Genomic DNA, 26,613 nt, shown 5'->3' on the forward strand with positions numbered 1-26,613 from the left:
TTTTAAGTTTACAACACTGTTTCACAAACTTAAGATTTCTTAGTGGTCTCTTGTAATATAAATCTTCAATGTTTTTTTTCAAATTTCAAATAAATTACATCAACCTAGTGGGCTCTTTGTCTCCTGTTTTGTTTAACATGCTCAAGAATTTGAGTAGATTAGTGGTGTGTGGTTTTGCTTTGCAGCAGCTGTGCTCACTTGCCTTTATCGTGTAACATCCATTGTGGGAGTTTGTTTCTATTTTTAGTTGTCATCTAAACACGCTTTTGTAATACCAAAGTCTGTCTGTCTCTTGGGTTGACAGATTAGAAATTATCACTAGTTAACATGTCTCGATCCAAGTAATTTTTTTTATTACACTGTCAGTGTAACATGCCACTAGTTATGGAAACAAAAGCAATTTTTCTGTAGAAAATATAATGTAAAACAGGAGAGGGAAAAGCATACATGAATTTACTGAAGACAGTGTATTGAATTGACGCAGTGCTCTGTTTAAGTAAGTCTGCTGCTAACTAGTGAATTTCATCTTGACTCAGTCCTGCAACACAGTGAATGCTTCAAGGGCAATTTCTTACTGCAAGTGACATTAAAAGCCGCTCTTTTAAAAGCTGAATTTGATAGTGACAAAATATCTTACCTGGCTGTAGTATTACCAGTGTAGCATCCTGGAAAACAACAACAAAAAATCCCAAAATGAAGAGTTAACCAATAAAAGCAGAGGAGCAAGAACAAGTCAGCAACACATGTAGGTTTTCTGTTGTGGACTTTTTTTAGTTTTTTGCCTCCTTGAACTTTACTGGTAGGATGTGTCTGGAAAGTTGAAGATATATGTATGGCTGGAAATCTATACAGAATAATCCAGATGTCAAATTAATTAATCTGGATTTGTGAAGAGATTCATTGTTGAAGTGTTAGTGAAAATATGCATGAGGTAACAAATATTTTGTGACTCCTAGTTGTTAATTTGGTGCATGGTGAAAAGGGAAGTTTGTGAATTGCAGTTACTGTGAGACTTAGACTCAGCTGGTTAGTGTTCATCATTGTCTCAGACTTTTCTAGCCTTTATGCATATTGTTTCTTTAATCGTGGTTTGGGATACTTGAAAGGTACTTAACACTTCACACCATAAGAAGTTTTTTTTTTAATTGGCATCGCTTGATATCTGATGGCACTGTGGGAGTGGGGTGGGGTAAACTTTTTGTACCTATTTTAATGAAAATATGCACTAGGCAAATGTTCCTTTTTTTTTTTTTATTGATAGAATTACCATTTATAATTTAACTATTTTACAGAAGGAATACACTTCAAATTTAATCTTTGAATGCTGTATTACATGAGGAGTGCTTGCCTGCTGTTGCATAACTTGCAAGAACTGTAGCTTCCTTCAGCTTGTGTGGCCAAGCATTTGTATTGTTGCTCTGCATCTAAATATTTACCCAACAGAAATATTTCTTTTGCCTAAAGAGTTCTTTCTGCTTTTTGACATCTAGGAAATGAATTATTGCTTGTGATTCTGGAAAACTCAGTATATTTCTTTAGAAACCTGGGAGAATGTAATTTCACATTTCAGTTTGTGTTGTATGTGAAAGATTAAATGTATCAATGGAGTCATAGTTGCACTGTTTTCAGAGTTTTGTTTCACAGAGCTTTAGTTCAGCTCTTACACCAGGTTATGCTGGCAAATGGGGTTCAACCAATGAACAATTAAGTTGAGCCTGCAAATACAGAGCTAGCTTTATTAGCAAACACTTAGGAGTTAGATAATCCCTGAAAGTGTCATGGAGAAGGCATTTACCACAGCAATTAAATATAAGAGGGGCAAAACTGGTACTTGTGGATAAAAGTTAATGTTTGACCTTACTGTGTGAATCTTTATCAACAACTTTGAATTCCCTTTTACCCTTTTTCCTTTTTCTTTGTGTAGATTAAATACCTTTATTAAGATTTGTTGTATTACATCATTTGCAAGCCAAATCAATTTGATGATAATCAAAGATCTTTTCTATATTGTAAATAATATTCTAACACTTTAATGTGGCAGAAAACGTAGGAATTAATAGTAGTATTATTTGAAATTATATTATTTGAAAACTTATTAGTTATATCCAAACTACTATCTTTGCAAAATTTTGCCTGGGGAAAAATGTATTTCAAAAATATAAATCAGCGCAGTTTTATAATGGAGATGTTAGTGCAACATTGTGGGGTTGTTATTGTAGGACAGGCAGGTCTATTGCTTGTTTTGCAGTGTTTACACTGTATTTCAGGGACAGCACTTTTAAATACGCATTAAAAATACGTATTTGCACATAAGATCAATTTTTAGCAGAGCTTTTGCAATGGTGAAAATAAAGAAAAGCTGAATGCTTGTCTTTCATTTTTTTGTTTCTGGTAAAATAGGCCATCCTTGACTAATGTTGGGTATGATATTGTAAAGGGCTTTGGAGAAATCCCATCTGTTCATCATCAGCTGGGAAGTTTAACTTTTTCATGTATCTTTAAAAAAAAAAAAAAGAATATATATATATCTGAGAAGCGGTGGAAGGGAGAAACAGCTGGCAAAGGTCAGGCTGAACTAGCAACTGAATTTTAACAATTTATGGGGTGGGGGGGAGGGTAAAGGATTAGTTCTATTTCCATGCCTTTTGAACTGGCCTCCAAATTTTTTTTACTGTCTCATAGTTTTAGAAAATAATGGTTTTCTTCTCCTGTCAGTTTTTCATTGTGACTTTGGGAGAAGATAATGAAGAAGGAATTTAATTTCTACACTTGCATATTTTCTGAAATGTTGCTAGCTAGGAGCCAGGCATGGGAGCATCAGGCTTACAGCAAATAAAATAAAGAAAGCCACCTGAGTGAGATTTGTCTTAGTGTAGTCTTGACAGTATTTTTCATTCCAAACATGGATCTCATTTCTGCTTGCCAGAGTTATTCTGATACATCACATTCTTTCTCTGGCTTATCAAGCAAGAGAGCTTTCTTTTGCACGATAGTTAGCTGAAAATCTTCCTTCCTCTATAGGGCTCTTGTAACCTTATTAGTATTTATCCTTGTTTGTTTGTTGAAGGTGCAGTTAGACATTTGTTTATCTGCCTGATGTACACTTCAGCAACGGAAAGTTTTTTGTCAAGTTTATTAAGTTGATGTCAGTTATATACCAAGATCATCAAAACTGAGCATAAGTATGTAAGAAAAAGGGTCCAGACAAGTCCTAACTTTGGTTTTGTGTGATTATTGTAAGCAGATACCTTGGTGGTTTAGATTAGGTGATTTAGTCTGCATTGAAACAAAAATTAGCACCTTGAGCATCATGAGGAGGTGTTTCCTTTTAAAGAGTTGGATTGATGAAGTTACAGCTTTCCTGTGTAGTACTGAGTAAGCCACTCTTGGAAAAAAAAGCTTTCTTAGCATTAATTCATTAACATTAATGCAAACTAAATTAAGGAAGAGAATTAAAATACCTGAAAAGGAAGGAAGAGGCAACTTTTGTAAATTCTGGTGGTTAAGCTTTCAGCCTCCAATGTATGGCATTTGTGGTTTTGGTGTGGCATGGTGTGCTGTTGGGATTTTTAAATTATTTTTTTAAAATTTATTTCATTATATTATAATTTATTATAATTTCAAGTGTTATGATTGACTTTTTTGTAGGTTGACAGTTGGGCTTCAGTGTGGCTGGATGTGTGGCAAGATAAGGAGTAATAATAAAAATAAAAGGACCTAATGCTAACAAACAAGGGAGGCCTTGTTGAACACGTGAAGGTTGGGGCAGCCTTGGCTACAGTGACCAAGATACTGTGGAACTCGGTATCTTACATGAAGGAATAGGGGCAGCAATTAAGATTGCAACCCTGGACTTCCAAAGAGCTAACTTTAGCCTATTCAGGGACTTTTTTTTGACAAATATCATTGGAATGTCCCTTCAGGGATGAAGTATCCAAGACAGATAGGCAATATTCAAGGATATTTTTTGGGGGCTCAAAAGTGGTGCATCCTGATGAGCCAAGAAATTGAGCAAAGTGGGCAAGAGACATGCATGGATGAACACAGAACCCCTGTCAATACCAAAGTACAAATGAGAGATACACAGGAGAAGGAAGCAGGCACAGAACACTTAAAACATAAACAGAGATGCTGTCAGAGTATGCAGAAATGCAACAAGGAAGGCTGAGGCCCATCTGGAAGTAAAAACCTGGCCAAGGATATCAAGTACAGGAAGCAAATGCATCAATCACAAATAAGAAATTAAGGAAAATGTGGGCCTGTTTTTAAATGGAATAGGGACTCTGTTACCAGAGAACACAAAGAAGTCAGAATTACTGAATGCCTTCTGTCCATCAGTCTTCACTGACAAGACCAGCCCTTAGGAATCTCTGACCTGGGAGACCAGGGAAAAAGAATGGTAGAAGGAAGACTTTGGCTTCATTGGGGAGGATTGGGTTAGAGATCACCTAGGCAAACTTGACATCCCCAAGTCCATGGGCCACAATGGGATGCATCCATGAGGGCTGAAAGAGGTGGCAGACATCATAGCTAGGCCACTCATGGTCATCTTTGAAAGGTCATGGCAGTCAGAAGTGGTGCTTGAGGACTAGAGGAAAGCAGATGTCACCTCAGCCTTCAAAAAGGGCAAGGAGGAGTACCCAGGGGAACTGCTGCCTCACCTCAATCTCTGGAAATGTGGACTGCCTTGTTCTGGAGGCCGTCTTTACGTACATGGAAGACCAGAAAGTGACCAGAAATAGTCAGCATGGATTCACTAAAGCTATATCATGCTCAACCAACCCAGTTGTCTTCTACAGTGACAAAACTACCTGGATGGGTGAGGGGAGAGGAGTGAATATTTTCTACCTGGACTTCACCAAGCCCTTTGACACTGTCTCTCACAATACCCTCAGAGGCAGACTTGGGAGGTGCAGACCTCCCAAGGTGCTTTTGTTATGGAGGAGTGGTTTGTGAGGTGGTTTGAGAACTGGCTGAATGGCAGAAGACTTGACCAAGTCCGTATTGTTCACTCATTCATCAGTGAGTTGGATGAAGGGGTAGATGCCTCCTCAGGAAGTTCACTGATGACACAAAACTGGGAACAGTGGCTGATTCCCCAGAGTGCTGGGGAAGGGTCCTGACAGGCTAGTGGATGGACAGAGAGAAATTGTCTGAAGTTTAAAGGCAAAAGCAGGGTCCTGTACCAGTACAGGCTGGGGCCCGACCTGCTGGAAAGCAGCTCTGTGGAGAAGGACCTGGGAGTCCTGGTGGACAGCAAGCCATCCATGAGCCAGCAGTGTCCTTGTGGCCAAGAAGGCCAGTGGTGTCCTGGGGTACATTAGGAAGGGCATTGCCAGGTCAGGGAGGTGATCCTGCCCTTCTGTCCAGCCCTGGTGGGGTACAACTGGAGTGCTGTGTCCAGTTCTGAGCACCTCAGGACAAGAGAGATGTGGGGCTCTGGGAATGGGTTAGAGCAGAGGGCAACAATGGTAATTAGCCACTTAAATGGCAGCATCTGTATCTAGTATTTTGATCTCTGTTGTCGAGTCCTGCTTCTGCATTCAGTGTAGACACTCTTATGTCCAAAACCAGAGATGGATGTCCTTATGCATAGGCATCAACTGAGGTCTGTTAGAAAAAACGGGTTGTGCAGGAGTGATTGCACTGATTCTTCCAAGAAATGAAATTCATATGTAAGCAGTACTGAAGGCAACAACTTCAGCTTTATCTCAGGCTGAGGGTTTCCTGGTCATACTTCTTAACAGACTGTGTTGAATTCCAAGACTGACCTCCAATGCCAGTGAAGGCTCTCTTTTGATCTTCTGGTAGGAACCCTAAAGACAACATAGACAATACAGTATTCTCTCTTAGTCTGGCGAAAGGACTTCTACTGAATGTAATGAAACTGTGTACTATATTAGAAATATTTACTTGAAGACAGTCTGAGCAGTTATGTTTCTTTTCTACATAGGAGGCTTAGAATGTCACTATTAATGAATGCTCTTGTTAACTTGGATCAGTTTGAGAAAAAGAGCATCTGTGTAGGACAAAACCCCATTGTTTGTTCTAACCACAAATCCATTGGCTACAGCAGTTACTAAGCATCTTGAATAACATCACCAAGGAGTTAGGCATTGCTTTGGATATAGGGGCTGGCTCGGGCTCCACATGTCAGAAAACAATGTAGTCATCTAAGTTCTTAGCTGAAACTCTGCAGTCTCACCTCTGTGGGGAAGTGCTGCTCAGCTGTCCTTTATAACATAGAGTTCATGACTTATTCTCAGAGGAGAGTTAGTTACACTGCAGAACTGTGGCTCCCAGGGATGGTTGTTATAAATCCCATAACTTTTCCCCTCATTTTTCCCTTTTCTAAGACCAAACTAGTTGCAGACCCTCAGCTGAGAATGAAGTAAGGGAGGCTTACAGCATCCCACGCTGTATCCCTTCATTTGAGCAAAGGATGATGTAGTCCTGATAGCCACAATTATTAGGTTAGTAATTGATTCTACTCTCCGTGGAGTGTGTGTCTTGACAGTCTGATCTGCACTAGCTATGACTGCTTGAAAGCATATTGTTAGTAGGTTTGTTACTTGAAAGTGTGTTATTATTTCTTAGATGGTGGGATTCTTCAGCCTTGGGGCCCCAAAGCAGCTTGCAGTTTCATTGCATGTAGCTAAGAGCTGCCCAATCTGCTGCCTTGTTAATTGCTGGAAGAGGGAAGGCCAGTTTGTTAGTGAAGAAATGATTCCTACTGCTGATGGTGGCTAAATAACCATGGGCTTTTTGATAGGGAGAGGATGGACTTGTTATTGAAAGTTGGTAAGGCCTTGTGCAGTGAGAGGCTAAGGTCAAAGGAAGGAATCTAACCATATGAGTCAGGATTAGCTGTGAAGGAATCCTGACCTTGAAGGAATCTTCTTGTTTAGCAGGAAGGGGAAATGGCTTTGTTGTTAAGGGAGACCATGTAGCTATGGGATGTTTGTGGTTATGGGACATTTGTCAGAGATGTTCAATAGTGCAGGCAAAGAGAAAGTGGAAATGCAAAGTAATGTGACTGTGGGACACAAACCTTCAGATTAGGTGGGAAACATTCTGAAATGGGAAGAGGAGCAGTGCTTGCTCTTTGGCTAGAGGGATATGGTGAAGAAGGAAATGGTTTCTGGGAACAGAAGGGGAAAGTTGGCTAGGTTTAGGTTCTACTTAATATGCCTTGTATGAAATGACAGTTGCAAGAAATGGAATAAAGTTTGAATACATCACTGCTGCTCTGACCTGTCTGGAAAGCTCTGTGTGTTAACAAATTTGAGCTGCAACTCATTTTGATCAGGGCTTTTCCCCATTCCTCCCTGTTTTCTGAGCTGTCCATGATATTTTTCTTGCCATGTCAAAAAGAATGTTATATAATCCCTGTAGTCTTTCTTTCTTAGGAGTTTGTTGAGCTGACAAGACAATGAGCATGCTAAATACTCGGAAAATCAGGTGCTTACTTTATAAGGTAGTAGGTTTCCCAAAGTGTATTTTGAGAATTTGGAGTACACTTGAATTTGTCTTCAATTTTGTTACAAGTAGTTTCTAAGTCTGTAGGATCATCCGTGGCTTACAGGGACAAGGAACTTTGCTGACCTGAGATATTCTAGAATATGTGGTTTTATGGCAAGGGTCGTGGGTAGAAAGGGTGTTGCCTTCGGCCACCAGCCTCGGCTGAAGGGAAGTCCCAAAGAGAGAGGGAGAAAGAACAAGAGAGTATGGGCTAAAAAGAGGGGAGCGAGGGAACAAGGTGGCAGGGGTCAAAGTGCAGGGGGAAGAGAGCAGAGGAAAGAGAGCGAGGTCCTGGTTACAATACATTATATCTCCTTTTGTGATGAATATTCTAATTTACGGTGACCAACCAATACAAGACACAAAATCCTATAGAATCTACATACAGCTTATAAGAACTACTACATTACCATGTGTTATATTTTAAACTCTAAAAACTACTCTTTAGACTTTTCTGTTTTGCTACATTGACTTTTGGATCCCTTAGCCAGCAGGAAGGTACTGTTCAATCAAAAGGGATTCTCCTTGAGCTGGCTAGGCTATTGTCTTCAGGTTATATAGTAACTAAGACTTGGTATCCTACAACTCAGAGTAAGCTTTCATTTCTATTTCGATTCTAGGTTTCATATTTTCAGAATCTTTTGCTAAGCAATCATATTTATAAGGTTTCCCTAATTCATCTTCCCCAACATAAGTCAAATTTATTAATTCTTACATTGTTTTGTCTTTTCTATCTCTTTCCAAAACAGGATGATACCCCTTTCATCTCAGACACTAATGATGAATCTTCATCATGGCCAAACACAGGAATATGTGATTAAGCCCAAATATTATCCAGTAAAAAAAGTGATTTCAGGAGAGCAGTCCACTGAGGGATCATTACCACTGAGACTGGGCCAGAATCAACCTGCATCACCTTTGCGATGTGAGTACAACTACAAAAAGCATACTCTCTTCTCTCCCCCCACAAAGCTCCCACTCCCCTTGTTTTAAGATCTTGAAATTTTCTGCAGTAACATTTGAAAACAGAGGAAGGTTAAAATAACAATGTGTGAGAATTCTTAGATTAGCAAATGCTCCAATATTCTGCATTTTGTGGAGAAACAAAACAGATTTCCTGGATGGAAAAAAAAAATGGAATGTGATTCACTGTTGAAAATTCATCATGCCTATTTCTAGATAATAGTTTTTTCTTCAGAAAAGGGTGCTTTGTGAATGCTTTGCTAGAATAGGAACATCTATTAGTTTAGTCAGTGTCAGTATGATGGATACCTTTTTCAGAAAGCTGGAGTTCAGGACTGTGGTCTCATTGCTGACTATTTTTCTCTATATTTAATTTATTATGTGTTTATGAACTTCTGCACAGTATGGAGGCAGGCTGAGAGTTTCTGCTTCATATTTATAAAAAAAAAGATTGTGTAGGTGCCCAGCTTGTGGCCTTGGCTCATGCCCCATTGTGTGCTGAGCCTGAGGACAAGTTTTGGCTTAGAAGATGAAGAGCTTGATGAATTATGGGTTAGGTATTACAGAATGTCTGCTGGCTTGATTTGGAGAAAAGTTCCTGCAGCTGAATAATGGACTAGTTAACACTGAGACCTTAAGGTACTTTCAGTCTCCTGACAGACTTCCTTTGCTGTAGCACAAAGAATTATGTTCTGCTGAGGTTTCAGGGAAGAGCCATTCCTTCTAAATATTTAACTAGAATTCCTTTGTGTATCGTTGCATTTCTACATTGCACATCTTTATGGTCTGTCCATTTACACTTAAATACAACTCCCTGCTTCCTTTTCCTCAAGTATAAGTGTGTGGAATGTAAATGAGACTATTTACTCTCATGGGAAGAACCGTGGGCAGCTGGAGGTTTTTCAATTAACATTTTCAGAGTGATGAAATATATGAAGCTGCCTACGGTTGAAAAGCAGTATCTCCTTTCTTAGAAATCTGAGAAAAATTTCTTTTTTTCTTTAGTCACACTGTCAGCATCAAGCAGTAGTCTTGTTTGTAAATAAGATAATACTGGGGTTTTTTTCCAGTCAGCAGTTGTTTTCCTTCAAATAAAATATTAATGGCCACTGAGACTGGATTGTGTCCACCTCTTATGACTCTTACTAGTCAAAGAGTATAGATATTCCAGCTTGTATAGTTCTCCAGTATTTGGAGTGACTGTTCCAGGTTGGATTCTGGCCCAAAAAAAAAAAAAAAAAATCTTTCCTTTTGCCCCCATTTTTCAGGCTGTTTAATTCAGTCTACCTTTGATACACTTCGTTACTCACAGGTATCAAGCTGTCACTAAATGGATGGATTTTGAAAGCTGTTATTTTTTTTTCCTCTATGGCAGCTTAAGGAGGTGCAGCTGTAAGACAAATGGAGCCAGTGCTTTTAGGTCTTTCCAGCTTATTTGAGCCCCACTGTTAATTACAATGTTCTGAGGGACATGACTAGGAGAAGGAAAACCAGAAGCTGAAGACAGGAGTGTTTTTTATCAAATTCTAAGAAGCCCCTTAGTAAGCAATGCTTTAATAAAGCATTCTACCCTTACTGAAAAGCTTAGGAGTCCTAAAGCAGCCAGAGGACAAGTAGTAAAAGAGTTTCTATGGCATGATAAGGTCAGCCATGACTTTCATGTTGACTCAGAGGTAAAATGGAAGTTATTTGGGTGGTTTTCGGTTTTCTGGTTTCTGGAAGTGCTGGAATGAACTTGAAGATTAGAAGACTGGTTGTTTTCATAAAATTTGAGTTCTAAATTTTACCTGTCAGTATTTTAATTTTAGGGATGTTTGAATTAGCTGCCGTGAGGTAATATTAGGATGTGAAACTTCATGTCAGGTGTTCTCTGATAATCCCAAATATGCAGTTCTAAGTCCTGTCTTGACCAGAGATGGACTCTGTGAATTAGTTCATGCTTATGTTTGATGTTCATTGTCTAGATAATTTATGAGAGTGGCTGATTATCTTACAGTGTTTCATTATTGCTCTTAAATGTGTAATCTTATTTAATGGGACAGCCTCTTATTTCATTGAGCAAAGGAATGGGTAATGGCCATGTGGAGATACTTGAAAAGGAAGAGGGGGGAAAACGTAATAATTTTATTAAAAAGCAGAAGCCAGAAAGTTAGTACTAAATGCTTCACAACTCTTTTTTTAATGGTAACGTTAAATGAATTGTTTTAGAGCTGAGAAGAAATAGTAGCCAGGTAATACTTGGTGGCATTGCCCAAGAGATCATAGCTATCAATTAACATGGAATGCAAAGCTACTCATTCTGTTGGGTTTTTATGAGCATTTCTGTGCATTTTACTTCAAAATATTAGCACTGTGCCAGAAATTAGCAACTATGAAAAATGTACACCATAGAATAAACTTACTTCTCTAGCTGTAGCTGCTGTTGGTTTTGAATTTTCTGGACCTCTGTAGATTGAAACAATCTGGTGATATAAAATGGGTAGTCTTGAAACTGGAAAAAGTGTCAGTCTTTTGTTACCTTTAGAGACAGGTCTGTCCTGGCAGAAACAAATGAGATGTGGGGTACTGGTACACTGGGAAGAAAACTGCCAAACGTGACCAGATGCTTCTGAGCATCTTCTGATTTACAGGAAGTCAGTCACGTTTAAATGCCCCAACACAGTATTGTCAGATGAGCTTTTGGAGTTACTGGGGTAAAAATTGAAGTTAATTCACATTAAACATTTTTCAATTAAAATTAATTCAAGATGCCTTATGGAATTTTTACTCTGGTTTCACTTTTCTGATAATGTTCAGAACATCCAGTATAGTGCTCTTATTAAAGACAGCAAATAGTCTATTCTTTTGGCTTTTAAGCTGAATTTTACTGTAAAGTTGTGTATCATATCAACAGAGCTTGAAAATTCAGTAAGCCACTGGGGTTGCAATTACAGCATTTAAAGTCACCCTGGGATGTGAAATGGAGTTACCTGCCAGTAGCAGGTGGCATTTCTACTGTCAAGAATTTTAAACTTTTGTCCTGTGGGATACAAACTCTGAGTAATTCTCAAGGGATGTATTACTTCCTTTAAAATACATGCTGTCGAACTTCACCTCTAATCTGCCTAAATATTTGGAACCTCAGAATGAAAAATTCTCTAATAGTAGCTAGCAATGACAGCAGCACAGGAATTTCAGCTATAACATTCTATTTTCAATCTGGTAGTCCATAAAACGGTAGGAAGATTTTTTTTTTTTAATAATTCAGGTACATCTACCTCAGAGATTTCCCACTACTCCCTTAATGGCACTGTTAAATAGTAACCACTAGTCATATAGGCATGAATCCTCTAAATATCATTGCGTAACTCCCTGGATTTATAAATGCAATGCTGAAGAAAATCAGTTAAAGGAATTCTATGCTGTTTCTGTTGGTCTAAAATGTATATGATAATAAACAAATTCTAAGTGTAGTGTTTCTGGAATTCCTTTTAACACAGTTATTGTGATATTACAGCAGTGAGAGGCTAGGACATTCTCTGTTTCACTCTATCTACTTCGGTTGCTATACGGCTCTTCAGAAAATGCATTTAAATACACAGTTTATTTTCCAGCCTGAGATGTCTGAGGGGTAGTGTTTAGTGGCATTGTGCATTTTGCCCATTGAGCCTGAAAACAGTGAAATTTCTGCTTCTGAAATCAGTTGAGCTTTCCTTTATTGGCAGCACAATACACTGGTAACTTACTGAAGCTTTTCTGTGAGTTTATACATAATTACATATGCTGGCTTTACTGATGACTTCATAGGTTGATTTGAGCAAATCCCAGGTGTCACTTTGAAATGCCAGCCTAAACTATTTTTGTGAAATTGCACCATTCTGACTTCATTAAATGACACTTACTTCATAATAATAGTATTTCCCCACCAGGAAGTATGAGTAAACAGCTGCAAAAGGAATAAATGTTTTCCTGCCTAAAAAAGTGTACACAGAGATATGAGATGTTGTTTATAAATGCATCTGTATGATTTGACATTCTACCCAAGTTCAGACTTTGGAGGAAAATCTCCCCCAGGTCAGATACTCTTTCTATCATTCTTGATATTGCTTTGTGGAATTGCAATATACAGTACAGCAAAATAATTCTCTGACTGGCTTGTCTTAACTAGATCATTGCATTTTGATCCTTGTAACTTCTGCATTTCAATGTATTTATGGATATTAAACAGTGGTAATGTTCCCAACTGGAAGTTTTGGGAAATTTGGAGATAAGGCAGGATCTTAAGACTACACTCTGAATAAGGTATAGCCAGCATAATGAGGTGAGTGAAGCCAGAGTGAGCTCTTAGAAGATTAGCATTAAGAAATAACTGCACAATTACAATATAGTCTGTTTGGAGGGAATGTAGAGTCAAATTTGTTTCAGTCAACTCATGGCAACTTGACATTTGTGTATTGCTCCTAAAATTGTACATAGTCAATTGCAAGGGAGTGGGGTAGGTAAGTGTATAAATGTTTGAATTCTCAAATGCACGTGTGTTCAAAGCCTGTGCTCTCATTCCAGAGGCAAAGGGGATTTTTCAGGGACAAGCTAAAAGGCTTAAGAAAAAATTTTGTTGCTGTCAGCATCAGGGTCAAACAGCACTGGGGCTTTTTTTAAGAACAATTTTAGTGTGAGCATCCTTTTCCTCTTCTGCCATTTAAGAGCATTATTCTTCCTGCTATTGAATAGCATGGTGATTCATAACAGCCATTTAAAGTTTACTTTTGATTCCAGCAAGACTTGGAAACAACAGGCTGAATTCTAGCTATAAATTGAGTTATCTGGATTCACATAAATGCAGCTAACTCTAGCAAACCAAGCAGCACATTTTCTTTGCTTTTGACTCAAAAACTAGTGACAAATTCTGAAAAAATGACTAACGAATGCAGTTTATTTAGCAGTTGTAAAAGATTATGGAGTTCTTTGGAAACCTTGGAGACAGAATAGCTCTGTATAAATACAAACTGTTTTACTCAGTATACTGTTGCTGTAGGCATTCTTAACAATACCCTTGCTAAGCTGTCTTTGTGATGGTTTGTGTGTCCATAAAGGGCTCACAATTGAGGAGGCCAGAAAATCAGCAGCCCCGAAAACTTACTGCATTTTTCTCTTTGGAATCTGAAAAGATTTTATGGCCCTGAGCTCACCAGAAAATAAATGTGTGCCTGACAGGCAAAGGCTCCTGGTGCTTTTATAGAAACTATTTTAAATGTCGCATTTGCCCAAAAATGAATTCTCATCCTCATGCTTTAAAATACGGAGACAGAGACTGATATACAGCAGAATGAGGAAGAATGTTGGAAAAACAGATTGGTGATCTGGCAAACAGAATTAAAATCAGTTCAAAGGGTGTAATTGCTGAGAGAAAACACAGACTGAGACAAATGCATCTCAACTTCTGTGATGAAAGAGTATTGGCTCCAAAACCAAAAATTGCTCAAAAAGAAAAGAAGAGGCTTTCCAGAAAATTCTGTAGGGGAAAGCCTTTATGATGTTTAAAAAATGTTCATTTAGGTTCATGTAGAGACCTATTGAACCTGCTCAATTAAACATTAAGGGTCCCTTAGCCTGGCTAACTCCAGAGCTGCTGTGATACAAGCCTTTAATATCAAGAATTGATTCTGATTGTTGCAAGTAGCTAAGTCTGGTTTTCTTCACAGAAGATGTGAAAGTGTTCTTCTGTCAGTGCCATTGCCTAGGCCAGAAGGAATGAACAAATGTTGACAAAAGAATTACTGCAAGAAGGTTCATACCCTGTGAAACTGAAATTTCAGAATCAGTGACATCCTTATGTCTGTTGTCATGTTTTCCCTCTTCAGAAAATTAGGGGAAAAGATAAGATCTTGGCTTCATGTACTGCTGAGAGAGAAGATTTTTAATGGTGATTCAGCATGCAGAGGCGGCTGTATTCATTTATAAATTAATTCCTGTCCTTTATCACTGTTTACAGTTTGTTGACTTCCTTAGTGCTTTTTTGGTTGTTTTAGGAAATGAAATGTCAAGTGGAAATACTTTAGTACGGTAATATTAATTTAATTTTTATTCCCTATTCTTCCTAGAAATGATCAACATTGACTCTTGCAATTTAGGCTTTTTTCTCATTTGAGGGAGTTGCATATTTTGGGAGGGGGAAACTCTATCTCAAGAACTTATTTTCTTGAGAAGTAATACTCTTCCAACTTGAGACTTGTAATTAGACTATTGTCTAATACTTGTATTATTATTATGAAAGAAACCTAAATAATAACTTTAGGCAATAGGCATAATTTCAGATGAGAATATAATTTCAGGTGGGAATGAATCTTATTCTCAGTGTTTAAAGACCAAATTAGACCTTCTTGTGAAAGTGGCCTGTTGATAAAGTGGACAGTGGCATTGTATTTAGCTGCTAATACTAAAGCTCCTGTATGGCTGTATGGCATGGAAAGATGTTGACTTCATTATCAGAGTGTGCATTGCAGCAGTTTCCATCAGTGGAAATTTGCTTGTGGTGGGCTGTAAAGTTCCTGCTGCTTCATTGCAGCTGAGATGAGGACTGTGTAGACTAACTCTGTGCCTTAGATATGTCTGTGTCTAAATGTGCCTTTTGAGCCTTTGGTACCATATCAGTGAAGTGAAAGCTTTTTGGGTCCAGATGTGTTTAGGTACCTAAGAAGCTGGATAATTTGAATGGAAGCTTAAAAAGGCTTGTTCACCTTCATGCTGTGCTTACAGCTGGAGTAGTATCCAGCCCCAAACTTGAAGCACTGATGTGAACTCAAGCATGAGACTTTTGAAGAGCTTGAAGTTCTGTTTTAGGACAAGTACTTCACTCTGGGAAAGACAGGCCATCTGGGTGCTAATATTTTGAGTAATTCATATTTGCAATTGCAGCTGAAGCTCTTGACTGCCTGCCTATCCTTAGAAGTACAGTCAGCTGAACTCTCCTGCAGGATTGAGCTCCCCAAGGAGTCATAGTGGTGTCTGGAATCCAGCTGTAGTGAAGTCACATAGTTCTTCAAAGAAAAGTGTCTGAGCCCTAAACTAAGCAGTCTTGAACTAAGGATTTGAACTAAGCAGTCTTAGGTCATCAGCATTTACTTTTGAATGGGTTGGGCACACTTCTGTTCAAGGTGCTGCTTGCTCCATGCAATTAATTTCTCTCATCCCTTGGAAAAGATACCAAGGACTACTCGAGGCTAACATTTTGTTCTTTATCATCATAACAATTTGTGGATCTAGTTTAAATATAACTTATTTAAACCAAATAAATGCAGTACAGATTAAAAAAATTATTGCCCAATAAGTTTATTGAAATGTCTTGAGGCCATTCCATTGGACATCAAACCACAGTGCATTCTCTAATTTTATTTGGGTTGGTACCTTTTTTTGGATCACTCTCAACTATGTGAAGGGAAATGATAGTTATGTTTCTCATTACCAGGGAGAATGGCTGTAGTTTAAGATGGATGTTCATTGCCTGAGGATTGTATATAAACAATCTTTGTAGTGGTAAAAAAGACAAGGAAGACAAAAGGTGATTCATGAAACCTGCTGGCAGAAATGTTGGATTTCAAATCTATGTGTGATTTGTACGTTATGGGTTTTCACAGGACAAAGTTGCATGTAATTTCTGTGAATTCCTCTCTTGCTCTAAAAAGGTTGTATAAGGCTGTATCAGTGAGAAAATTTACCAGTAAAGGGCTTGTTTACATACACAGTTAGGTCTTTCTAAACAAGCTCAGCAATTGTGCCTGTATCTGCTCCTTTGGTACTTTTAAGTGTAGCCATCCATAGAAAACACAAAAAAACCCTGTTGCAGATAGTAGAGAACTTCTAGGAATTTGTCAAAATTAATAGAGGAAACCTACTTGAGTGGAACAAGTGTTGCTGCAGTAAATGACTTCAAACAGTACACTGTTCACACTCATGTCTATTTTAAACTGAGATTAAGATAACTGAAGAGTGGATTATTTGCCTCTCCTAGAATAGACTACTAAAAATTTTAGTGTGTTTCGGAGGGTGGTGGAGGTGGTGATGAGGAACACAGTGGAATTCTTTTTTTTTTTTTTTTTTTTTTTTTTTTTTTTTACAGTTGTAGTCTTTGACAGGGAGCAAGGAAGAGATTGTATCCCTGTGATAATCAGGAAGGAAGAAGATTTTTCCAGTTATTTTCTTCTTAGTTACCTTCTTCCTTCTTGGAAGCTTCCTACCTGATGCTTTCTGGAAGTTTTCTGGATGGCTTCTTTTCCTGTTTGTCAGGCATGCTGAAGAAGCAAGCAGGGCTTAGAAAGAGGGTAGAGAAACAAGGATGTGATAGAAGCAGGCTGTCTGAGAGCTGAGAGTTCTGACTGCAGGGAGAATATTCTGATAGGAGCTTTTGAGCACAACGAGGAAGATGTGAAGATGTAGTGATATGGCTAATCAGAAATAGGTATCTAGAGAAGCGTGTAATAGCAATAGTGGCAGTAAGAATGGCAACAAAAATACCAGTGCATAGCCCTCTTCAGTTAATGTTATATTAGGTAGTTGGGTTGTGTTTTGCTTTTTTGGAAGCCTTTTAGTTTGCATCAAGACAAACTAGAACTGAGTACTTGAAAAGTGATGAAATATCAAAGATTAAGCTGTATTAAGTAATGAAATACATGTAGCATCATACAAATGCAAAAATATGAAGTACAGAAATAACAAAAAGCAGGAGTGCTCAAGTGATTACATTTCAATAATGTGTTCCTACAGCTGTCTAGACATGTTAAATCAAGTACAGCTTGCCATACTGTCATCTTGCTCAAAATGTTTGACTGGGTGGATGTGCACACCACCTCACCTCATGCAGAACTCGGGGGGGGCGGGTACTTTTTTAAGCATTAGAGAAGACATTGGATCTTGGATAAAATAAATCTGGATCATTTTATTTTTAATTTTGTTGACATGTCTAATTTCTCCTGATGCTTGTGAAAAGAGAACTGGCTGTGAGGTGTACTAGGGAACAGTAACCAAGTTTCTGGAAAGAGCAAAGGTAGACATTATATATTGAAGCCAAAAATCAAATTACTCAGCAGCTGTGCCTTGCCGTTATTTAATCCGGGTAGTTTTCAGACTTGTTTGTGCTTGCGACTGTTACAGAAAGAATAAGACTTATATTCTGCATGATTTTTAGATGGGTGAGATTTGAATGCAGGAGATTTTACTCCTGTGCTCAGAGCAGAGTATAAGGATTGAGTTCAGACCTGCTTAGGTTGTGCAAGGGATGTTCTATATTTGCTTTACTGGGATGATATCTGTATCAACAGATCAGAAAGGGATTTGGGAGATGTGTGCCCCTTTGGCCTAGCCTGCAGATTGGTTCTGGGTTTGAAGTATCAGTTAGTGCACTGCTGGGAAACAAAAATAAATTAAAATCATAGAAGTATTTTATGTAAAGCTGCATTCAGTAATTCTGCTGCTCTCCCCACTATTGATCAGACCTCAGTTGCAGTATAGTGTGGCTTTGAACAGGGTTTGTGAAGAAAGATGAGGACCAAGTGACTGACAGCAAAAGCAAAACAACAAAGATGGGGATCTGCATAGGCTGGTAGACTGAATGTTTAGATGGTGTTGGTCTTGTCAAAATGAGACTGAGGGAGAGTGATGGCAGTGGTCTTCAAGTATGTTAGAAAATGATCCACAGAGGAATAATGTTTTGTTCAAGTTTGCTGTAAATAAAGCAGGGCTATAGTTTGCTTGAGTTGCTACAGGGAAAATGTGGATTAGGTGTTTGTAGTACCTTTACTATAAAAGAGGCTGAAGTGCTGCAATAAATTCTTCAGGGAGGCTGTGGAATCTGCATAATAGACGGGTTTGAGGATAGTCTGGACAAACATTTTATTTAATGTTGTTTTATCCTGGGAAAATTAAGATAGGGGAGATTAAGTGATCTCTCAGAATCACTTTCAGCCCTTTCTGTGCTATTTAAAGCCTGTGTTTCTCTTAATGTGTAATCAAAAATTGAGGTAAGATCTGCCTCTTGCCTGTATGTCAATCTATTGTGTATTTATCTCTCTTTTTTTTCTGGTTTGTTTTTTTTTTTCTTCTTCTTTAGCTGTAGCATTATAGATCTTCTAGATGATATTTTTAAGTTGTATGGCAGCTAAGTTCAATTTGTTCTGATCTTTGGGAAGGAGGTTTTTGTTGATTGTGTTTTTTTTTCTTTTGTTTTAAATGGATGACTAAGTGGTGACAAGACAGAACTTCCTCATATATTGTCAAAAGTGTAAAAAGGTCATTTGACAATAGTTCTAAGACCTTAAGTGTCTTACTTGTGTGGTTGATTTTTATACAATTTCATCTTTCCTGTTAGCTGAACAAGCATATCTAGTGTAAGGACTAAACCGGGTGGACTGGTGAAATAACTGGGAGACACCTTTTTTTAGGAAATAAGTAATTACCTTCTGCGTCTTTCCTTTTTTTTATGTTAACATTTAGCTAAGAAAAAAGAGGGTGTGAGTCATCTAAGAATTTAAAATGTTGACTGTATTAGCTGTTTAAAAGCTAATTTGGTTTGATTTTAGAAGATTTAATTTTAAATGCTTTTCTCATGCTTCGTGGTTATAATTCGAAAATGTGAGATAGCCTGAGATAATCTATTTTCATCGGGAAGAGAATGTAATTTTAAAATAGAATGTTCAGGTCTGATGACACACAATGTAGATAAACATGCAGACATACTGAGATCAGTGCAGAAGTGTCATGAAAAGAGAATAGTGCATATCACTTACATCCTTACAGAATGTCTATAGTTCTGCTAGTTCTGTTTCCTTAGGAGATTTGCCTCACAATATTTGCCATAAATGAAAGCATTAAAATTAAAAAAAAAAAAGGCAACAAAACAATTAGAACAACAACACCCCCAAACTGGCCCCTTAAAATAATTTTAGAAATTCGTGTACAAGGAATATGGAAGATGTGTGCATAAGCTACACTGTGTACTCAGCTGGTAGAAGCCACTGCTTGTGACCTTTTTTTAAATTGTCAATCCTTTTGATCACTGTGAAGCGCAAAACCATCATACAAATAACATCAATATTTTTGACACATTAAAATATTTTATTCTCTTTGCACCCTTGACCAGTGTAGTTAAGGTCTTGACCTGTTTAACTGAATATCAGTTTTGTTTTCACTAGTGTTGCTAGCCCATTGTCTTCCCATAAAACAGGGACATACCACAAATCATCTGAGCTCCACTGCAGCTATTGAATACTGTCAGAATGTTGGAGCTGTAAGAGCAGCCACAAACCCAAGGAAATAAAGTGTTTATAGAAATTCTTCTAGAAAGAAACAAAGTCTGAGTTGCATTAAACAGTGACTCAGGAGGTTGAGGAGGAATCCTTCCCCTTATACAATTATTTCCAGGCATGGCTATGTAAGCTATTGTGACCACCTGGACGTAAAACCCACCACCTGCCTTCTCTTAACTACTTCACCTTTTCTGCTAATGCAGGGGGGGAAAATTGTCATAATGGATAGTGGGGGCAGAAAGGGTTCTGTTAAGAAATCCTTTTGCTGATATTTTCCATTTCTCCTGCAGTTGTTGCTAAATCATAAATTTATCACAGCAGGAGTTTGCTGTATTCATGATATTATATCATGGTGACTTACGGAGATGGAAAAACATCACACACATACGGTGCCAACTCTCAACTAAAATCTCATCACTTTACCCAGACATCTTTTTTTTTTCAATCTGGCTCAAGAGTTTTACAGATTTTGGAAATTATGGGTACATTCTTCCACTGATCTCTTTTGATAAATGTATCACTGAGTTCTTAAGTATAAGTGAGCCTGGACTAGGAGGCAGGATGATGGCGCTGTTGGCTGGATCTCATTGTGAATTTGCTGTCTAGCTGAGGGATGAAGTTTTATCCACTATTAGTCATCTTGATTGTCTTGTCTTTATTAAAACAACAATCTGAGTCTGTCTCTAGTTTAGCTGGTTGTTTTTTTTTTCAGTAACTTTGCTATTTCTTTGGTGTTTGCATCTTCTACTTTTGTTTTTTTGCACTAGGTTTGTTTATCTCATCTCATATTTGTATTTCTTCAATCTGCTGTTATACTTAGGAGCATAGTGAGGTGTTTCATTTCCACATGCTTAAAATTGGTCTAGAAGAGTCTGATATACTTCTGTCTATATATATATATTTAAAAATATTCCAGGTGTGTTGTTGCAGCACTATCAGTTTTTTTCCAGAAATAGATTTGAGGTAATCTAAGTTGCAGATTTTGTCATGCCTGTGTCACAGTGGTATCATCAGTAAAGGTTCTGGATTTGAATAAAATACTCTGTATGCGTCCTTAAAAATATGCTGTCCTTTAATATGAGCTAGTCCAAAGTCAAAAGAGGTCAAGGCTATAGCAGTATCGGTCTTTTCCTAGAATCAAACTGTGGGGTTTAGCATTAGCATTGCAAAATCAGCTAGCAGATATTGAAGAGTAGTTTCTCATTTAGAACTGAATTTTCCTCACTGGACAAGTGCAGGGGGGGAGGGGGAAATACAGAAAAGGAGATTCAAGGACGTCCAAGAGTCTAAACTTGAAGTTTCTGCTAAAAGCTTCCTTTCAGGAGAAGGGTTTGTGGTCTTTTTTCAAATTGAATCTGTGTATATTAAGCTCACTGTTAAGGTCCCTAAGCCTCAGCATCTGTGAGGATAATTTACTTCTTTGCAACTACAGAAAAGAATGATAGTGACATCTCTGCCTTGAATCACCTCTTCAAATGCTGATCAGTTTTTAGCTCAGAGGCCATAATTAGCTTTATATCCATCCTAAATATCTTCAAAAGAATTGAAGCTAAAAGCTGTAGCCTGTTAGGGAGGGAGAACAAACTAAGTGTTTTTATAGTTTTCATAAATCTAAGAAAGATGGAGAAAATCTTCCCATGTCTAAAGAATATGAAGGTGTCTTATTTGTGTTTCTTTGCAACTACCAAAACAGGAATATCTGAGAATTTGCTTTATAGCAAAATAACTAGCATACAGCTAGATAAACACATGTGATGGTTGACCAACCATCTGAGAGGTCAAGCACCAAAGGTTGTAAATGGGGTTACATAAGGCTGGTGACTGGTGGGTGTCTATAGGGCTACATTTTAGGGTCAGTGCTCTTCAACACAAATTTGGATGCCACAGTATAAGAAGCCTATAAAGCAATTGGACAGTGTCCAAAGAAGGGCTATGAAAACAGGAAGGCCTTGAGGAGAAGCCATAAGGGGAGCAGGTGAGGTCACTGGGTCTGTTCAGCCTGGAGGAGATTGAGGGCAGACCTCACTGCAGTTACAATTTCCTCAGGAGGGGAAGAGGAGGGGCAAGCACTGAGCTCTGCTCTGTGGTGACAGTGACAGGACCTGAGGGGATGACCTGGAGTTGTGTCAGGGGAGGTTTAGGTTGGACATTAGGAAAAGGTTCTTCACCCAGAGGATGGTTGGGCACTGGAACAGGCTCCCCAGGGAAGTGGTCACAGCACCAGCCTGACACAGTTCAAGAAGTGTTTGGACAATGCTCTCAGGGCCTATGGTGTGACTCTTGGGGTGTCCTGTGCAGGACCAGGGATTGGACTGTGTCTTTGTGTAAGTACCTCCTAACTCAGGATATTCTATGAAAAACTTTGTTGAATAATGGTTTGAATATTTGTAGGGGCTAGGGCTTCCATCAAGTTGTTTTTAAGACTTTTTCCTGAAAAACTCCATTTAAATATTGTGTCAGGGATACTCTTTGGCTCTCTAGATATTGATCTATGTTTCTGAAAGTACTGTTTGACTACTATTACTCCCAAACTTAGATACTAATGTTTTCTCATCCAGAAGCATTGAAAAATAATTTTACAATTTCTGTTGAGTCTCATACTAAGGCATCTCTTCTACTAAAATAACTGTGCTACAGGATTTTCTGGTAAAATCTAAACTATATGATAAAAATTATTTTAAAGTGTTTATTGGTGTGAACAGTAGGCTCAAGATTACTACAGCTCAGCACTCAACAACATAGTACAGAATAGTGTGAAGGAGAATTAAATAATGATTTAGTTTCATTTTTACTATTTCAAAAACATAACTACGGGCCCAAGGCTGGTTGTGCAACCAGTCTATTGCACTTAAAGTTAGGTCACATTTGAAAGAGCCACTTGGGTTCATGAATAGCACATTTTATTGGATGCACCACATATGGTTGTTTCTTCTGGATTGCTGGTGCCAAATGCATTGACTGCAGAGTAGGTGCATATAGCACTAACAGCGCTGTTGTATTCATGAGCTTCATATTCCAGGTCAGCACTCAGCAGAGCTGAGGGGGTAAGGCTTACTGAAAGGTGTCTCACCTCAGGGGGTGAGGACAGTAAACCTGTTGATCTGTCCCTGAACAATTTCATGTCAGATTCTCATCTCCTGAGTAGATAGAAAATGGTGGTACTTCTTATAACTCATTAACCACGGTTGTGCCAGGTGCTGTGGTGGGACTACGGTCAAACTTTCTGTTCTTCGTGGACACAATGTACACAGTATGTCTCTGTAAGAGGCGTACTTGGTTGTATAAAACATCTCTGGGTGTCAGGTAAAAGTATCAGAGTGGCCTTCACTTTTCTCTCATGTTCCTTCCCAATGCCATAGCAACACAAACCATGTGCCCTCCATTCAGTTTCAATATTTGCACTGTGAGCTCCATCACATATTGAGCTCTGCATTTTCTGCCCTTCCAACACTGACAAAACCAAATTATTTAATTTTCTTTAGCTAAGCCAGCAAGCTTGCCTGGGTCCCCCAATACTGGTTTCTACAGTGTAGGCAGGACTGACTTTTGTGACTCAACTAACCCTGTTTTTTTAATTAGATCACATCCTAAAGGAAAAATACTGCTAAAATGTCTGAAAATATAAGATATAAAATGGAGTCTTTTCTAGGAAAATATGTATATAAAATTGTGCAAGTAAAATGCAAAGTTGGCAATATTGCTTGTGAAGCTATGCTTTAAAAAAGCAAAGCTTAGAAGTTCTATCCTCAGCAGTTCATAGGTCACTTATATCTGTTTATTGGATAAGGTGTGTTCATCATATGAAGTGTGTGCCATCCTAGAATCTAAGATGTCTTCTAAATCCCCTAAAATCACAATATCAGCCTTTGATCAAAATATTTTATTCTTGTATTTGTCACGGCTCTTCCTTTTCTTAGCAATGTTCAGGGAGAATAAGGTGGGAGCATCTGTCCTACAGCTGCTGTTCAAATAGAGCAATGCCTGTACTGTAGACAAAACAATCAACACAATTGCTTTATTTGCTCATGAAGAGCCAGAAATAAGAAGGCTTTATATTCTTTTGAAATGGGAATATTTTTGAGATTTTCTTGATACTTTCAAAAAAGTGTTTGTCTGGAGGGTATTTCATGAACTAGGTTAGACAACTATCCAGCAACTTCTTATTTCTATGACATGAGGGAAAAAAGGAGATTCTTCTCTTTCTGTGCATCATGTCCTGGCATTGTTAGATTTGATATGAAAGTATTTATTAATAGTTTCCACAAAGATGCTATGATATATTTTTCAAGAACTTGCTGAATTTATTAATTGAATGCAGAGGACAAAATGTGGGGTTTTTTTGTTTGTTTGTTTGGTTTTTTTGTTTGTTTGTTTGTTTTTTTAATTGCAAATGGAATCTATTCTTTTCCCTGTTTTTTCCTAATAAGTAATTTTAATATGATTTTTGTCTTCAGTTGTTAGATATAAAATCAAATACATCTGGCTTTAAATAGAATTCTGTAACAAGAAATTCTTACAGCTAGCTTAATTACAAATTAGAGCTTGTGCAGTCTTTATTACATTCAAGATTTTTAAAGTGACTACAGGGAAGTATATAAAAAAAGAGAATCTAGCCATTTTTTATCTTTGATCTCAGTATTTTAAAGCACTAATACTTCCTCACTCTTTTCTCTGAGCTATTTATTACTAAAACGAAGGCTGACAGTAGAGCTCAGTTTATAATATGTAAATTTTTGTGGAAAAATAGTGCCAGAAAACTGTGAAGAACAAATGGGTCCAGGCAGCTGCGTCACAAGGTTTGACCACTTCAGGCTGGGGTGCCAGGAGATTTGAGACAGATGTTTTCAGACATGCCGCATGCCTAAAACGTTTCCAGGGGTTGAGCTACAAATAGTGACTTAATAAGTGCAGAAGCAGGAAAAGTATGTAGGAATACACAAGAGTTTATTCACCTCTAGGTGCACAGCCAGCCTCTTTACATTACATCTGCCTGTCAGGGTTGGCTATTTAAGCTGTCATGCCCTTGGTATTGCTCTTTGTCTGCCTGTGAATAAAGTGCAGCATTGTGATTACTAATCCCACTCCAGTGACTTGACTTTAAATGTGGTTTTGGAGCGGATCCCGGAGTTCTGTTTGCTAAGCTTCCTACTCCTGTTTCAGAGACACCACTGGAGATCTATGAGAGAGCATTGCAGACTGCCCTCCTCCCGTAGACCTGTCGCCTTCCTCCCCCTGCGCCTTTTTTTTTTTCCCAAAAACTTTTTGAAGGAAATCAATGGATACCAAAGTGATCTGTTTATTTTTCTTTTTTTCTTTGCCTCCACTAACAGTGGGAAATCACACTGGTCGCATCAAGGTGGTCTTTACACCCAGCATCTGTAAAGTGACTTGTACCAAAGGCAACTGTCAGAACAACTGTGAGAAGGGAAATACAACCACCCTCATCAGTGAGAACGGCCATGCTGCTGACACTCTGACAGCCACTAACTTCCGAGTAGGTAAGTACCCTGAAACTGTAATTGTCCTTAGCTGTCCTCTCTCCACTAACAGAGGGAGGAGATGTTTTGTTATTAATACCAGTTGTGCATCTGTTACTCTTTGTTTGGAGGGCTGTGCTGAGTAGGAACCATTGTATGTTAGATGAGCTTTCTGGAGTCCTTCGGAAATGTTCACAGAAGTTCCTTTTGTGTCAGAGAAAAAAAGCTCTCATAGTTTTCATCTGAATTTTCAGCTGCAGGGATGCAACATGCTAAGCTGAAGCTTTCGGTAAAATTCCTCCCTCAGAGTTTGTGTTAGTAAATAGGGAAAATGACAGATTATACAAAAAGTTGTGTTTCCTGTATGAAATGCACACAAAACCTAGTGAACAGCTAACAGTGACTCTGTCTTCAAAAATTTGTTCAGCAGTTCCTTAAAACTACAATCCTTTTTAAATAGGCAGCAGCTTAAAACTTTTCTTACTGCTGAAAGTAAGTCAGGTTTCATATTTGGCATTTTTAGAAACTGAAATAATGCTAAGCCTAATTAAAGTTATTGAAGCCAGTAATTTCTTTGTTAATGTTTATTCTTTCTACTTGCTCAGTAAGAGTATCAACAGTATGCCAGACTAAACCCTACAACTCTTTGACTCTCTTGAAACAAATCCTGAAAGCTACCTAGGATAATGATTAGCATATTTTAACTGTATACTGTATAGGCATTTGTGTGAAAGTATTTGCCTTGTAAGTTAAGATATACAGATAGATGGGTGCATACTTTAAATTTGTTGTTTCACTTTCTGATACCCTGAACTGCTCTTGGAGAGTAATTTTGTAGTTATCCTGAAAATATCATAGTGTTATTTTCTGGGAAAAAAAATTATTTTGCAAATTTCTAGTAAAGAATGCCAAATATGAACACTGTAATTTTAGTCTCTGTCTAGAATAAACATAGAATTCAGGCAGTGCTGAGGCTGGCCAGTATTGCTGTTTTTCAAGTGCAATATATTTCATGCTCTGAGGGTGAGGGGGAAAGCTGTTGGAAATTATTATTCTTTTCTTCTGGACAGATGATACAAAAAGTAGTTCCCTCATTTAATGCTCCTAGTAGACTGTCAGGCTGGGGGAAAGCCCTTGAAGTTACCAACTCATTATTTCATAGTATGCATGTTTGTAAAAATGTGTTTTGGACTACTAGTAAAACCGGTGTTTTAAAACCAGAACAGGGAAAATTTTGGGGTTTGTTCGTGGTTGTTTGGAGGCACAAAAAAAAAGAAAAGTATTTTGTAGAGGAATGGTAAATCTCATACTTTTAATTTGTTTCTAACTGCCAGTGCAGATTTTTAACAATGTTTTGGCAAGAACCCCAGCTAAGT

General features: G+C 38.1%; 1 protein-coding gene across 8 annotated transcripts in view; it reads left to right on the forward strand.

The window, feature by feature from the left end:
* Positions 1 to 26,613, forward strand: part of LTBP1 (latent transforming growth factor beta binding protein 1) — a 182,722-nt gene that overhangs the window by 37,058 nt on the left and 119,051 nt on the right. For 6 of the 8 annotated variants that reach the window (XM_083858430.1, XM_083858429.1, XM_083858425.1 and 3 more), the window contains 2 exons: positions 8,271 to 8,446; positions 25,091 to 25,258. In XM_083858430.1, coding sequence (XP_083714556.1) covers positions 8,271 to 8,446; positions 25,091 to 25,258 — 344 coding nt within the window. Of the gene's footprint in view, positions 1 to 8,270; positions 8,447 to 24,861; positions 25,259 to 26,613 lie in introns of those variants that run through there. The other 2 variants (XM_083858431.1, XM_083858432.1) reach the window with 1 other exon arrangement.

Source organism: Zosterops lateralis (genome assembly GCF_965231275.1).
Source record: "Zosterops lateralis genome assembly, chromosome: 3".
NCBI lineage: Eukaryota > Metazoa > Chordata > Aves > Passeriformes > Zosteropidae > Zosterops > Zosterops lateralis.